Source organism: Ursus arctos, unplaced genomic scaffold, assembly GCF_023065955.2.
Source record: "Ursus arctos isolate Adak ecotype North America unplaced genomic scaffold, UrsArc2.0 scaffold_31, whole genome shotgun sequence".
NCBI lineage: Eukaryota > Metazoa > Chordata > Mammalia > Carnivora > Ursidae > Ursus > Ursus arctos.
In genome coordinates, this window is record NW_026622997.1 from 3,407,046 (window position 1) to 3,423,759 (window position 16,714).

General features: G+C 44.3%; 1 protein-coding gene across 7 annotated transcripts in view; it reads right to left on the minus strand.

Moving 5' to 3' along the window:
* Positions 1 to 16,714, minus strand: part of CARMIL1 (capping protein regulator and myosin 1 linker 1) — a 304,353-nt gene that overhangs the window by 96,045 nt on the left and 191,594 nt on the right. For all 7 annotated transcript variants that reach the window (XM_057305073.1, XM_057305072.1, XM_057305071.1 and 4 more), the window contains 6 exons: positions 14,259 to 14,340; positions 13,427 to 13,526; positions 13,270 to 13,324; positions 8,846 to 9,018; positions 7,024 to 7,092; positions 4,259 to 4,352 (listed from right to left, as the gene is read on the minus strand). In XM_057305073.1, the coding sequence (XP_057161056.1) occupies positions 4,259 to 4,352; positions 7,024 to 7,092; positions 8,846 to 9,018; positions 13,270 to 13,324; positions 13,427 to 13,526; positions 14,259 to 14,340 (573 nt within the window). The remainder of the gene's footprint in view (positions 1 to 4,258; positions 4,353 to 7,023; positions 7,093 to 8,845; positions 9,019 to 13,269; positions 13,325 to 13,426; positions 13,527 to 14,258; positions 14,341 to 16,714) is intronic.

A 16,714-nucleotide genomic window follows, 5' to 3' on the forward strand; every position in this document is an offset into this window, starting at 1 on the left:
TTCAAGATTTTCTCTTTATCTTTGGTTTTCTGCAGTTTAAATATGATATGCCTACATGCAGATTTTTTGGGTATTTATCTTACTTGGTGTTCTCTGCGATCCCTTAAACTGTGGTGCAGTGTCTATCACTAAATGTGGAAAATTCTCAGTCATTAATATTTCAACTCTTTCTTCTGTTCCCTTGTCTTTCTTCTCTCTCTGGCATTCCCACTGTATGGATGCTCTATCTTTTGTAACTGTCCCACAGTTTGGGGATATTCTGCTCTGGTTTTGTCCTTCATTCCTTTTTTTTCTCTTCGCTTTTCAATGGGAAGTTTCTACTGACCTATCGTCAGGCTCAATGATTCTTTCCTTAGCTGTGTCCAGTCCACTGATGAGCTCATAAAAGGCATTTTTCATTTCCGTTACAGTGTTTCTGATCTCTAGTATTTCCTTTCGATTTTTTTCTTAGAGTTTCTCTCTGCTTACATTAAGCATCTGTTCTTGCATATTTTTTACTTTTTCCATTAGAGCCTTCAATATACTAATCAGTTATTTTAAATTCTCTGTTAATTCCAAAATCTGGGTCGTATCTGAGTCTGGCTCTGATGTTTGCTTTGTCTATTCATAATGCGTTTTTTTTTTCCTTGCCTTTTAGCATGTCTTAAATTTTTTATTCATTTTGTTGTTGTTGAAAACTGGATATGGATGTATCTGGTAATAGGAACTGAGGTAATCAGGCTTGTAATGTGCAATTTTATGTTAATCTGGCTAGAAGCTGGATTATGCTGAATGCTTCGAAATTAAAAAGACTTTAATTTCTTCCCATGTCCTTGTCCTTATCCCCCTGGTTGCTCTGGGGTTTCCCTAGAAACCCCTTCTTAAATAGAGTGTCTTACAGCTTTGTTCATTTGTAATCTGCTGTTATTACACTTGATGTGGTAGTAAGATGTTAGGGAGGGGAATAATTCTATAACCTAATGATTAAATTTAGGTTTTATTTAGTGGGCCTGAGTCCCTGGGCTGTGACCTGCCAAAGTATTTCTTGGCCTTTTTTTCCCCTTCCCTCTGTGAAACAGGAAGGCTGGGATTGTCTGTCTTCCGCTAGGTCAGATAAGGCTCTGGTAGAGCAGTTTCCCTTGAGTACGAGCCTCTGTTATAGACAACAGAATGCTCCAGGTGTATTTCAGAATGGTGACTTGTTCCCTTCCCCCTACCAGAAACACAAGAGGATTTTTCTCCAATCTTTCCTGTGGTAACTTGATGGGGCTCTTGGAGGTGAAGCCCATGAAGGGGTCAGGACCTTGCTAAGACTGGGCCCCTAGGAGTTTTTAACTCGTAAACTAGTCCACAGTAAGCCTCCAACAATTCCTCAGTTACTGGTTAAACATTCCTCTGAGTTACTGGCCCCATTAGCTACTGGCCCTGGCCCCGACCTTGGCTTAGATTCACTGTGATTCTCTGAATTCCCATCTGTCCAGTTTCCAGGGTGACAGTCTGTTTTGCTTTTGCCTCAGTTCTCTGGTGGGTCTGAGAAGAGTCACCAATTTCTGTCTGCTCAGCTTTTTCTTGTTGTGAAGATGGGAGTGATCAGTACCAAACCCTTGACCTGTCAAATCTAAACCAGAAACCTGGTGTCCCTAGGATCTGTCTTTTGTTACAAGTTGATAATATACTGTGGGAAAATATAAAGATGTCTGACATTTTTAGGTTGCTTTGTGGTTTACAAACTGTTTCTCACATGTACTAACGGGTTTGGTCCCCGGGCACCACAGGCAGATTACCTGGTTGTCCCGTCCTTCAGTTTTGTCATGTGCAGAACGGGGATATAACAAACTTATCTCATGGATTTATTTTACAGATTACCAGTGTTAATTTATGTCAAGCATTTATAATAGTGCCAGGCACCCAGCACGAACTGTGTGTTACATGTCAGCTAAACACAGTTCCTGTCTAGACGTATGTTTTATACAGATGAAGAAACCAAAGTTCAGAAGAACTAAGTAACTTAGGGAAATGACAAACTTGAAAAGAGTTTGATTTAGTCAGATCTTTTCTTTTTTTTGAAGATTTTTTTAATTTATTTGACACAGAGACAGAGAGCACAAGCAGGGAGAGCAGCAGAGGGAAAGGGAGAAGCACGCTCTCTGCTGAGCAGGGAGCCCAATGCAGGGCTCAACCCCAGAACCCCGGGATCATGACCTGAGCCGAAGGCAGACGCTTCACTGACTGAGCCACCCAGACCCCCTAGTCAGATCTCCTGAACACAAACCTCGGGTGATTTCCGTTGCCACATCAACCCCTCACCCCCTACCTTATTCCCTTTTATTCAACCAAGTCTAAGGAGCATCCAAGCAGGCACGCCAGGCAGTGTGCCAGCTGCTGAACATCCAAAAAGATGAAAAATACATAGGCTCTGCCTTCAAGGAGCTCACGCTCACTGAGAGAAAAAAATATATGGACTCAGGTAACTTAAATGATGTCACAAGGCCAGTGACAGAGACAAGCACAGGAACTTCTGAGAAGTTCTCAGAGGGAGGAAAAGGGTTCTGGGAAGTCTTCCACATGACCTGACACTTGCCTCCAGCCTCGACAACACACATGGTAGGTAGTGGGGAAACCACGAGTGTCCTCTAGACCAGAGCAGTGAGTCCCAAATTTGCAGCCACCAGGAGAGTTTGTAAAAACACAGATTGGCTGAGTTCCACCCCCATTTCTGAGACCCAAGAATTCACATCTCTAACAAGTTCCCTGAAGTAGAGCAAAGCAAAGAGGTAGGGTTGGTACGAGATGAATGTGGCAGTGGATGGGGGCGGATCTGGGGTAGAATTTTATGCCAATTCGAGGAAAGGAGGTTCTGCTCTTAAAGCCACTGGGGGGCGGGGATGGAATGGAGAGAGGTGGGCTGAACATGTTATTGTGTTTAAATCTGCTGTGAAAGAAGATGGCTCTTTTTGACTGCAACAAAGAAAACAAACAATCCCGCTGAGCAATGATGAGGCTTAAAGAAAGGCCTCCGTGAGAGGAAGAAGGCGGAACAGAGCTAAAGAAGAGGTTTATGCTGTAGTATCTGTATGCTTGATGATGGCATGGCTCTGGAAGACGTGGGAAAGAAAAGTCAAGCGTGGGAGGCTGGCTGGCCCCACCAGATGGGAGAACGAAGAGGGAGGAAAGATCTCAAAGATGCCCCAGTTACCCCCATAATAAAGATGGAGTAGGCTTCTTCAGATGGGAAATCCTTGAGCCTATCTAAAAATCGAGAAAGGTAACCATAACCATAGAAAGAGAAGGATGGAGATGTGGCAGAGCAAGAGAATGCCTCTCCGGGCAAGTTTCCAGCCCAGGCAGAGATGGTGCAGTCACGGGCACCACGGATGGGGCGACTTTGAAGGGGGAGATCCCCGTCATCCTCTGGGGTTGCCAGAAAGGAGGTGGGAATGGGTGTGGAATTAGACACATCTATAAACAAAGATGGTAAAAGGAGACCTCATCCATATCCTACATTTCTTGATAAGAGAAGAAGGGAAGTGGGGCACCTGGGTGGTTCGGTCGGTTAAGCATTAAACTCAATTTCAGCTCAGGTCATGATCTCAGGGGCCTGGGTCGAGCCCCATGTCGGGCTCCCTGCTCAGTGGGGAGTCTGCTTGAGAGTCTCTCTCTCCCTCTCCCTTTGACCTCCCTCCTGTTCTCTCTCTCTTAAATAAATCTTTAAAAAAAAAAAAGAAAGAAAGAAAAGAAAAGAAGGTTTTAGCTGCTGAGGTTAAAGGTCGTGCTAGCTGACATTCCCTTGCACACATTCTCTGAAGGGTGAACAAGAAGCTCTCTGGGCGGAAGTGCTGGCATGCTGATAGCATAAGAATGTTATTCCACTTAACTTCATGACAAGTTTTCTTCCTCTTCTTTTTTTTTAACATTTTTTATTTATTTGACAGAGAGAGCGAGAGAAAACGATCCGGGGAGAGGCAGAGGGAGAGAAAGAAGCAGATTCCCCACTGAGCAGGGAGGCCCACGCCGGGCTCGATTCCGGGACCCTGAGATCATGACTTGAGCTGAAGGCAGACACTTAACTGACTGAGCCACCCAGATGCCCCCAGTTTTCGTCTTTCTTATGTTATTCCTCCCCAGTCACACATTATGCCGGTTGTGATCACAAGAATACAAGCTCATGTGAGAAAGGCTTTAGAAAATGCAAAGTCCTGTTCATATGTTCAGAATTATTACTAACAAAACGCAGTTCAAACGTGAGCTCATGATGATGAAGCTCCTGGTTCTCCGGTACCTTTTGCAGAGCCTCTTCTGTTTTCTCAGGGTTTGTTTTTAGGGCTTGAGAAGCATCATACATAGGGATCGGCATAAATCTCAATGTATAGTTCCTAGAAAAAGGAGAAAGTAATGTTTATTTAAAAATAACATCCTACTCCCTTACTCAGCACCCTGTTTAAAATCCAGAGACAGCTGCCAGCATGTCTTAGAGAATTCGAAACTCACAGCCTATCTGAGGGCCCCTAGACGACAGGTCTGCTTTCCCCAGTGCACACGCGTGCAGGACCCCAGGCACCCGCGGCAGCCCGTGCTGTCTTCTAATGGCCCCACGACTGGAAGGCATCTGGTTTTGTTGTTTTCAAATCCAGATTTTCAAACTGGGAGCGGAAAGCTGGACCGAGAGAAAGTTTGGAGGGAAGTCCAGCATCCGCCTGCTACTTGAGTTTTAGTCCCCAATGGATCTGGACGTCCCTGGAGCCCCACAGTGACTACGTGTGACAGCCAGGCCCAGACCCAGAGAGGAAAACTAGAAAATGCAACCAAAACATCTGCTCGCAAAGCAAGGGCAGGAGCACCCACAAAAACAGTCCGTTCAGGCTCTGCGCCTCTTTCCACAAGGAGGCCCTGGAGCGGCCACTGTCTTTAGAAAAGCTGCTTTGCCCGGGGTTCCCGCCTGGCTCAGCACCTTGACCTCGGCAGGCCCTCGTGGTCCGTTCTCACACACAGCCCTCGTCCACCAGCTCTCGGCTCCCAGTGAAGCAACTGGTGGAAAACTGTGTCCTGTATTATCTCCCTGCTGCGGAGCAGCTGGTGAGATGCAGGAGGGCAAGGCGAGTCATCTTGTGCGTGGCAAACAGCACGGAACTCTGAATCTACACCCTGGCCTGGGATCCCGCCCCTGGCACCTGCTCCCAGACTGCACACTCGCCTTGGAGATGCCTCCTCTCTCCCACCCCAAGCCCATGTGCCCTTTGCTGCCGCATGACACTCAGGAAGAATGACCTTTTGAGCCACACGGTGACAAGTGGGGTCCCCTAGCGCACTGGGATCCCGCAGTCGGCAGCCTTGTAAACACTAAGCCACATTCACGGTGTGATTCTTGTGGACATGAGAGGACTTCTACTAGAAGAGTAAATTAACAACAAATTCCCCAAGTAAGGTTCTAATCATGAAGAACGAATTAAAAAAAAAAAAAGCAACCATCTTAATAACAGCGGTCATCTGTACGTGCGTTATCTAATGGAAAAAAAAGTCTTTCAGTCCGACTTAAGGGTGGTTTAATGCCAACTAACATGCAAAGAAAAAGGCTGCTATTTCCATGACCTCGGTTTTTACCTTGGCTTTGTTTGAGCAGAATTGCTTTTGTTTGGTCTCAGAAGAGCCAGCCAACTGAAACGAAGAGACAGTGCACCTCTTTTGCAGCCATGCGGATTTCCCTTGGCCTCATCCAACGGTGATCACGCTGCGGACCGGCGTACTTTACTTAAACCAAATGTGATTTTGGGCCACTGGCACCATGGAGCACAGCGTACATAACAGACTGTAAGCCGGGGAGCCCTACCATGGATCTGGAAATGTTGAGTACTGGGTGTGCAGGCTCTTGGCTTCCCACAAAGACCAATGTGGGCTGCTGGCAGTCTACAGCAGAGGCAACCGTGCTGTTCGCACCTATATGTAGCTATTTGTAAACAAATGTTTCCATTCGAAGGTTTCCTGGTGCAATGGGAGTAATTACAGGCGGAAGGCTCCAGGGAGAGGTGGAGCGAGTGGCCTTATCCATATTTAGTGACGGTCTGTGGGGGCAGCCATCATGACCTCCTGGCTGAGTCAGAACCCTGGGATTTAGAACTGGAAGCCACTTAGAGATAATTTACTCTTTCTCACTCTATAAAAGAAGAATTAATCGGAAAGGTGCAGTGCTTTGCTCAAGAGGATAGGCTTGCTGGTGATAGAGCCAGGGACTGAATGGAGGGCTCTTCTTTCCAGGCCTAGGGTTTTATCTGTGATACCTTGCTAGGCATGAGAGCTCCACCTAGGAGGCCTTGTGCATGAGGGGAAATCTGGGAGAAAACACCAATAATGAGCACTCCCCAATCCCTTCCCCGGGGGACCAGCTTCTATGCTACTAGCCCCTTAATCCCCACCCACATTTTGTAACCTCTCATTTCGAATGCTGTAAATCTGCTTTGATTTTTTCTGCCTTCAGAATACAATACGAGGACGGAAGAGCTCCGAAAGAACCCGGTTCTAGCGTTTCTTCCAGCCAACTTTCTGTTACTGCCTCCTCTTGTTTACCAGGAAAATAAATTTGACAATGAACCATAATTGCAGGCTCTATTTACTATGGTAATAAAGAAAGCCTTTGACAGTAATGAGACAAGTTAGACTGCCATCCCTCAATTTCAGTTTTATTTTCTGGAGCTCAGCTTTCTTCTCTCCACTGTATTCAAAGTTGTCATCATGTGCAAAAAAAGGCAAGACCTGATGGAAAGAGAATGTGAAACCACAAGGAAGAGCCCGGTGACCATCGTGTGGCCCCTCCACCGTGACCTCATTTAATCCTCACGAGGATGGTGCATTTCCACCCTCGTGGACAGACAAAGAAACTCACACCAGAACAACGTCCATAGTTTCCCCACGTCCCATGGCTGGGTAGCATTGGCTAACTCAGACCCAAATCTTCTGAATCCAAACCCATTGCTACCTCCATCACACCACAGGTAACACAGACACCATTGGTTCCTTTGTATTTTCTAGAAAGAAGTCCTGATTAAAACTTACTTTTCCATTGCCACAGCTATATCTTGAAAGCCTTGTGCAGTAATGTTGTTCTTGTCCCATATGACGGTCCTGTTGGAAGACCAAGTCACATAAATGATCAGACATTTAGGGATGGAGGAAACGATTCTCCTACTAAAGCCAAATGTCTTATAGACAACGTCATGTAAGTATTTTAGCATGCTAGGCAAGGACTAACATCCACTTAGTTTTAAACACAGCAAGGATGAGCATTTTCTCCCACATTACATTTTTAACCCATTTACTGCTCACCTAGTATGAGAAAACCATGCTTAAAAGCAACAGCACGCTCATTAACTATGCCATGACGTTACCCGATGCTTTGTAGCCAGAAAACTCTAAACCCTGATTTCTCTGATATTCTCTCAACATATTCTCCAAACACTCTTCTAGTACTCACGTCTGAAGCTAGAGCTGTTTATAAAAGATGCTTGTCCAACACAAAGAACTGCAAGTCCTGAGACTTTTTCCATTCTAGATAACTAGAAGGAATCCTGTCATATTGTCTTGTTTTCATCATTGCCCTGACATGGTATGATCAGCCATCCCAAAAAGTTCTCACTCTGCTGGTAAAGCCTTGGTTTCTATAAGTAGGACGCTGTTTACTTTTTAAAGACATAATCTATTTTGGAAGAAAAGTACTATTTCCCTTTCAGAGTGCTAACACTTCAGAGGTATTTTGGTGTCTGTCAATTCACCTGACACTTGCAGCAGCTTTTATTTGTCTGATCCAAGAATCACACCTCTAACTGCTTTCCCTTCCTGATCTCAAGGACTTTCTTTACATACACTCTGACCTTCAGAGAAACTGCTGCAGTTTTTGGCTTCAGTGTGGACAGAAAGTTCAGGAGGGCAAGGGAAGCATCCAGAAACATCAAGAAAGAGCCCCTTGAAGAGCAATGTGAATTCAATATTCGTTTTACCAGACTGCTGGACTCTGGAGCAACTGGATCTCTCTGAAGGACGGATGGTTATGTGGTCCTTAATAAAAGTGCTTACCACATAGCCAGTCCTTAAGAGAAGCCACACTTGGGAAATGCTACAAGTGGTTGAAAACTGCTACACAGAATAGTTAGCACCCCGCATGAACTTGCCTTTAACCGGGGAACCTCCTGCATCCCTTGGGTTTTAAGTCTTCATACCGGCAGCAGTGGGGGAAGGGATGTAAGATGGGCTCATAGCCAAGGACAGGGAAGGCCTGCCTGCAGGACCTTCAGTCTTCCCAGCTCTGCTCACTGCCCTTCCCTCACAGCTGCCAACACTGTGAAACAGGTCACTGCACAGTTCTCAGTTGGGTTTTATGTCCCAGTGGAAATCATTAAGACAACAGCTCACGGGAATCACAATGTGTACCTGTAGAATCCCCCCCGTCCCTGCCATCCCCAGTACTTCGACCAAAGACTTGAAACGGTCGCCTCTTCTTCCCAGCTGGCCTCATGGGAAACTCAGGCCCCACTGGGCACAGCCGGCTCTCCAGGGCTGGGGGGCCAGAATCTCTTCCAGAACTTTCTAGGGTCCTCCTCAAGGGGAGCACCGTCGTCTCCAGCCGGAATCTCTTCCAGAACTTTCTAGGGCCCTCCCTAAGGGGAGCACCGTCATCTCCGGCTGGAATGTCTTCCAGAACTTTCTAGGGCCCTCCCTAAGGGGAGCACCGTCGTCTCCGGCCGGAATCTCTTCCGGAACTTTCTAGGGCCCTCCCTAAGGGGAGCACCGTCATCTCTGGCCGGAATCTCTTCCGGAACTTTCTAGGGCCCTCCCTAAGGGGAGCACCATCGTCTCCGGGCCGAGCGCCCGACCCGCGTACCTGAGCTTCGTGTTGATCTGCAATGCTTTGGCCAGCATCTTCGCTCCCATGTCCCCCATTCCATTCCCACTGATGTCCACCTTGGTCAGGGAGGTGTTGCTTCCCAGAGCGTTGATGATGATGGTGACCTCGGTCTTGAGTTTTGAGTCAGCCAGGGACAAGGACTGCAGGGGCTGAGGAGGGAACAAGAGGCAGCTAGCAGTGACACAGTCTGACGGAAGCAGCCCCTGCTCTCCGTGACCCACTTCATGGACAATCACCGGGGGGGTGCCCACTGCACACCCCCAGAGTGTCTCATTTTGAAACTCTGGCTCTGGATAGACACGGAAAGCTTGTGTTTCAGTGCTGAACACTGGCCACCTCTCTCCTAAGGGAAGCGTGGAAGGACACCTGGAGTGGCCCTGCCAGCTCTTATGAAGTGGAGGACAGGAAGAAATACATAAGAAGAGCACACAGAAATTTCCGAGCTTCTGTATGGCTACGTACCCCTTTACACCCATTCTATTTTTACGCAAGGTGAAATGACATCTTAAGACACTAGCTGAGGACAAATGCAAAATAAAAGCCAGCCAAGATTAGTAATAGCTGACATTTACTGAACACGTACTATCCTTAACCACCGTTCCAGCTTTTTACATGTTTTTATTCATAGAATCCCCCAAAACTTATGTGTTATACACTCAGTCTTATTATCCCCATCTCCCAAATAAAACACAGAAAGGCTAAGTGACTCAACCGAGGTCACACAGAACGTCGCTGAATGGAACGGATTTGCCCTCTGGGCCCCCTGTAGCTTATCCTTGATCCTTTGGACGATCACCATCCGCTTTATCTTAAAAGTACCAATCAGAAGACATAATTTTTTTTTAAAACAGAAAAAGACAAACGTCTGTGACTTTTTTATTGTCATAAGCTGGATGGCGAATCCAAACCAGCTGTCTCTATGTCCATTTAAGCTGGGGACTGAAGACCACGTGGCCCAGAGGCAAGTTCTGTCTGGCCCCGAAAAAAGAAGAGGACCCCTCCCTACCCCAGTTCCCTTTACTTGTTTATGCCTCCTGCCCGGCCCCATAGGTATCTGAATTTGCAATCCCTGAGTCAGCTAGAATGTTATTAATGAAGCGGGGAGAATTCTAGAACCTGAACCAATGTGGCCCCGACCATCAGCGCTCGGTCTTCCCTGGGGGGATCTGGATGTCTCCCGGGTGGCTTCAGGTGGTCTCGAGTGGCCCAGCCAAACTACAGAGTTGTAGATGCTTACTCCATAAGCAGGCTGACATTACAGGGAGGGGGACACTGGAAACAGCGGCTAGGGCCATCTGTGCTCCACCACGGCTCATGGGATCGGGGCTCCTGAGATGTGCCGGAGGTCTGGAGGCCCCGCACACACCGCCTGGCGTCTGTGTGTACCCACTCAACCACCGGATGCTGACTTGTTCAAGGTGCGTCTACTAAAAGGCTGCAGGAGGCGGGAGGGGGCGCTGATGGCTTCCAGATTCAGTTATCCGCAAAGCCGCATTGCGTGCTTGACTAGTTTTACCAAGCGACCGCCTTACTGTCCTTACTGTCCAAATCTGGCCATGTTTTCAAGCTTAATACAGCTATGGTAAAAATCAAAAGGTAATGTATGAAGTTGAATCAAATTTCTAAAATGGAGTGGCATGGCAGGTGCTAAGGCCCTGGAAACCAGAAAGTCTGCGTATCTTTAGACACAGGCAGCTTTTGTGAGGCTGCGTTCATGCTAACATCCCACGCTCAAGGAAAGGGGAAAAAAAATTAACTAAAATGCTTCAGCCTCAGGAACCTTAATGTTGTAAATGAAAACAAATGCAATGTTCCTTTAATAAAAAGCTCTAATCACATCTCTCATCGTTTCAATAATCTCTATTCAACTACTACAAAAATGATCTATACGGCTTCTTCCTCATTCTGGAAAGCTGCCAAGTCGCCAAGCTAGCAGGCACCGATTCCAGTGCAATATTCAAACTCGACTACACCCCAGTTAACACTTAAGAATAATAGGCAGAGTCATTAATGCGAACGGAACAGCCTGAGCTGCATGCATATTGATAAGGTCACCCCTGCCTGACTTACTGCACTTCCATGTAATATTACTATTTGAAATCTTACTATTTCTTTTCGTAGCTGAACACGCTTAACCTGAGACTCTGTCTCCTGGCTACAGGCACTCCCAGGAGAAACACGTTCACTTTCGCTGGTTACAACCCGGGTTTGTGCGTAATACTTCATCGGGTCATCCTGGGCCCTCTGCGTCACTGTCCCAGGGCTCCGGGCACAGCAGCCTGACAAGTATGGTCTATACTTGAAAGAGACACTAGCACCCCAGGCATGTAGGTTTTCCAACCAAATATAATGTGCCACACGAGGTGAACATATTGTTCCACGGGCCGTCAAAGAACAGGCTCTGTGAACACAAGGTCAGGACGTACAAAGCAAGAAATGATTTTATCTACGTGAAAACCTTTAACAACTAAAATGAGAGCCCAATTGTGTCAGTTATTGGTGGAATTTTTGGAGTCGCAAGACTCCACTCCTAATCATTCTGAATTGTTTTGCACATTACTAATTCAGAAGTAGGAAAAAAATAGAAGGTAATTGCTGTTTGAAAAAGCCACCTACTTTTCAATGACATGAACATAAAGAGCTTTCTTTCCACCGTGTATTATTAGCGGCACACTTCTCAAACTCGAAACTTGACAGAGTTCACATTTACATACCAAACATTCCCACCTGCAAATACGTTTTGAGGTGTGTTTTAAATATCAAGATTGTTTTAAGTGAGGGACTTTTGGAATTACAGAAACAGAAGAGCCTCAGGTAATAAGCAAAACATGCAATTTTAAAATCTATTTTTCATAAAATGTAAATTTTCCTAAAATATGCACTAAGAAACAAGTATTTGGGGATGAATATCAAACGTGATTCTGCAATATGAGCTTCCTCAATCTTCTAAAACTGGGCCAAGACTGGGAAATCAGAAACTCAATGCAGGTGGTATAAAGTCAAATTACATATGCAAAACTGCATCAATTCTGATTTATGCCCCTAATTTTAATAACCCATATAAAAGTAACAAAACAAGGAGTGTGTTACCAAATGAGGACAAAGAGAAGTGCCCATATTCATTAAATAATGAGTTTCATTTCTAGCCCACAGGTTGGAAATTATATCCACACAATGAGGAGGCAGGACAACCGAATTCTCTCCGGCCCTCCAGGTTAGACCACACGGAGGGGTGTGGGCAAGGACAGGCAAGGGAAAGTTCCAGTCTCCACCTCTCCTGGCCCCATAGCTTGCTCAGAAAAGTTAGCTTACGGTCCTAATAGAATTTGCTACTACCTTGTATGAATTCAAAAGGAAAAATGACACTTTTAAAAAATGTGTCATATCTCACAATTCATAAAGGAAATCACTCTTACGACCTACAAAGTAGCTATCACAAAACCTTAATAATGTGAGTCTTTGTCATAGGAATACACATTGATTTGGGTGTTAGGAACCATAAAAGTTGGCTGGTGGCCAAATAGGACTAAAACAAGAAGTAGACAAGCTCTTAAAGAGCATCTGTAAAATACAAGGTACAAAATATAAGATATACCGGGTTTAAGTTAAAGGAATTAATAGTAGAGTGCTCGTGCCTTGTCCATAAAATATCATTTTCTTGGGGCACTGGGGTGGTACAGTCAGTTAAGCATCTGACTCTTGGTTTTGGCTCAGCTCATGATCTCAGGGTCATGAGATCCAGCCCCGAATCCAGCTTCTCGCTGTGAGCAGAGTCTGCTTGAAATTCTCTCCCTCTCCCTCTCCCTCTGCCCCTCCTGCTCATGCTTGCACTCTCTCTCTTAAATAAATAAATATTAAAAATATGTCTTTTTTTTTTCTAATGCATTTTAAAGAGCAGCAAAATAGGATACTATTTAAAATTAAATTTCTTTACAGAACCAAGTCTTGGCCAGGAGCAACTACAGGGAAAACACCTAGAAGAAGGACACTAGAGCCCTAGAAGCAATTTGCGACGGGCGACCGGTTCAATTCTGCGTAATCACTAGACAAAAGACAAATTAGCAATCTGCTGTTTCCCAGCATGATACAAGGTCAGAAAGTCAACTAGATTGAAAGAAATTCATCATTGCAGATTAGCGCATCAGGTGAAGTTAGGAAGTAGTAAGTCTTATTATTAAAAGATGGGCTTACGAGTCAATTTATACTTCTTTTAATCTTTTAGTTACAATCTTCCTTTAATTACTAATGAGTTGAAATGAAGAGTAAGCAATTTTAAATTCATTCTCTAATGGTACTAAAGCATAAATATTTATTCCATTAAAAAAACCAACGGAAATGGTGTATGTAGATCAAATTATCTGAAAACGCAGCAACATTAACTCGGTAGAAATAATACTCACCGATTCTTCATCTTGAATCATCTGTACTAAGTTGTCCAACACAGGTGTCAGATTTCTAAAGAGATTTTAAAGATGCAGACAGTGGAATCAAATCAAAAGCTTTCACAAGGTTTTTTATTTTCATCATTGTCATATAAAAAAAATTCAAAACTCTTACTTGGATTTCATATTATTAAAATTTTTGCCTAATGCCAGGTGTTGTATTGATCTGTTTTTACTGAGCCACACTATTAAGGTGGATAGGTCAGATTCTAAACCTGGAAAGAATCAGAGGAAGCAGAGAATCAAAACACACGAGTATAAGTAAATTTTCAGCCGGAACACAACCAAGCAAAGGTGACATGAACTTGGATGACTTTCTCTACCTCCTGAGGGCCCTGGGATTCTAATCGTTCATTTTCAAAGGAAATTTTTTGCTCTCTTTTCATGTCCTATTATTTCACAGGGATAAACTCATTCTCTGCTAAGACTTACCTAAACCTCTTATACAATCAGTGGCTAAGTCAAGTCAGCAAGGAACGGGAAAGGATGAGTCTCCTCTCCGCCCATGATTGTGTAAGAGAAGATTCCCAAATCCCGTTTGCTGGTAGTAACTGCAGTTGCCTATGCGAACTCAACAGGCTCCTACTCACACGCTACTGTAACTGGCAGGAATGAAGCTAATGAAACAAGTTTCTGAGTAAATAAACAAGGATTTTATTATATCATCACCAAGAATGCAAAAGGTCAGATCAAGATCGTTATCAATATTGTATTGACAATTTTTTTTTAATTGACTTGTTCTCTTGCATTTTTGGCCATGGTATCAACTTAGTAAGACTTTGGCATTGATTTCTTCCATAAATAAACTCTGTTAAATTTAACAGCCCTATTAGTCAAGATGTGAGATAACACGTTCGTTAAAGTGTGGTCTAGGGTGGGCTTTCTATCTTCCCCTTACTAACCTCCTACAAATAATATTCCTGGTTTTTTTCCGATTCTGGACTCACCGTTATCCGAGATGTCCAAGCTGGTGACGTTGTGGACTTCGGCGATGCAGCCTTCTAGCACCTGCGCACCTCCTGATCTCAGCTGGAGAAACACAGACCACGCACAAGCTAAAGCCGTCGCGGCAGGAGGGGGAAGCGAACCAACTAAACGCAGGAGAGACAGTCTCCCACTTGGTGCCGAAGAACAACTGAAAGTTTATCAACTCCGCAGCTACCATCAACGGCAAAGAGCCGGTCACTGGTCACTGCTACTGTTTCCCGTACCACAGAAATCTGGGAATCGCTAGAAAGGTGGAGCCCATACTCTGTCAGCATGGGCCACGCAGCCTCTGTCAGCCCTCGTGCACTGGCTTCCTTTCTGACCTTTGGACCCCTAACAGATCCCTTTTATACACGAGAAACTGCACGGATTTTGTTTGATTATTCCAGATTTCAGGTAGAACTCCACTGAGTAGCAGCAAAACCACCAAAGGAGACAAGGAAGATGGAGTCTTGTTGACTGTCAACCACTTCAGGGAGGACCCAGCTTGTCGTCCCACCGAAAGGGTGGGCGGTCTCACGATTACAGAGTAAACAGCGAAAGATGATGACGAAATGATTTGTACAAACTCACTGGGCCACAGAAAAAAAAGATGTTAGATCAATTTAAAATATTATGATGGTTGGCTTATAGCAAAACTAATTCTCATTTCATGACCTAATTTATTTTAAAGAGACAGGCAACCTGCAAAACTCAATACTTTGCATCTTTTCCCATGAAACCAAAAGCATATCTACAGAGGTCAGAATAGCTTTTTGTTTTCCACTCAGCAACTGTTTGAGTTCCTACTATATGTAAAGGATTGTAAAGGATGCAAATTTCCCGAGCTGTGGCCCCTTTGCTTGGCAAACTTACTATTTGATCGGGTAAAGAAGCTATCATTTATGGGGAACCTATTATGTATCAAGCGAACATGGTGGTTTCTCTACTGATGTAAGCAAACTGAAATTCATCTAAACTTCTCTACCAAGTGTAAAACGCAAAATGCTACTTCCTACTGGTGCAAGTTTTGATGTAAGACTTTGAAGAATCCTTATTTCACTATTTTAGATGGAATATTTTTATGGTACCCGGAACCAAAACCTGCCAATTTCCCTGCCTGCTTGGGTGTCAAGCAGAGTCTTTGCACAGATCTTTGGGACTGCTCTTTACACAGGAGTATTCGGTGGAGGTGTTTAAATTCAGCCTTCCCTACTTTCTACGGCGACAGCAGATTACTCTGGGGGCCTGCCGTGAACTGTGAAGGGGAGCGACGTGGAGACAGACCTGCCCAGGAGGCTGGTCTACAACACACTCCAGGGAAACCAAGACCAACTAACTCCACAGCTGAGGGGCTTATAACCCAGAGTGTGGAGCAACTGCCAAGAGTCAGCAGGTGATCTTACTACACGTGGCTGTACTCCCGGGTGCTCTCGAGCTTACCCACCTGCCCCGAGCCCAGCTTTGTCACATCATCTCTAGCTCGCCCCAGCAGCCTGCTGCTCAAAGTGTGGTCCACGGGCAAGTCTTAGGTAAAATAAGTACAGAAATTGACTATAAATATCTTAGAAACCTTAGTAATAATGATTTTAGGTCTGTTGCATCTATTAACAAAAACTGAGGGCTTATATTTTTACGTTTTTTTAAATCTTTCTTTTTTACATATTTATTATATTTTTGCAAAAGCATTGGTTTATGATAAAATGGAAATTTAAAAAAAAACAATAATAACAACCAGGCTCTTCACCACAAATAGTTTTGAGAAGCACGGCTTCAGATCACAGCTGATTAATACTCGAAGAAGTAAATGTATATTCAGACTACGTCAAAGTTAAAGCAAAAAATATTTCAGGCAAACACTTCAAAGAAACATCATTTGATATTCAGAGCATGAAAAAATGGTGCTTTTGAGAAGATAAACATAAGTGCTTAAGTCTCCACAATTTGATTATTTGCTGTTAGTGAGGTCTCTGTCGAGAAGTAAAATTTCTACAAGAAAATCTCTACTTGTTATTATTATCAAGTACAGTAGAAATAATCCATATACAGAGATGGAAAATACAGGTGACATTTAAGTGCCCGATGCTGTTTATTTTACAAATACTCTTAACTGATATTTGTAGCATATACCCATAAAACTAACACTTTCCAATAGTTAAAGAACAATGAACTATATCCACAGACCCCAATTTATTGATTTATAAAGTACTTACACAGTGGCCAAGCTAAGGAAAGCCCAAGGAGGAAAAAATAAAAACACGTTATCAGCAGTAAACAGAACAGAGACGCTGAAGCCTTTATCAATATACCATGTAAAAAAGCAAGAGCCAGAAAACCACTTTCAACTAAAATCCACCCTCAAAACCAACATTGAAAATTTAAGGAAATAACTGATCCTCAGTTACCAAGAACATCCGACTGAATTCACAGGTTATTA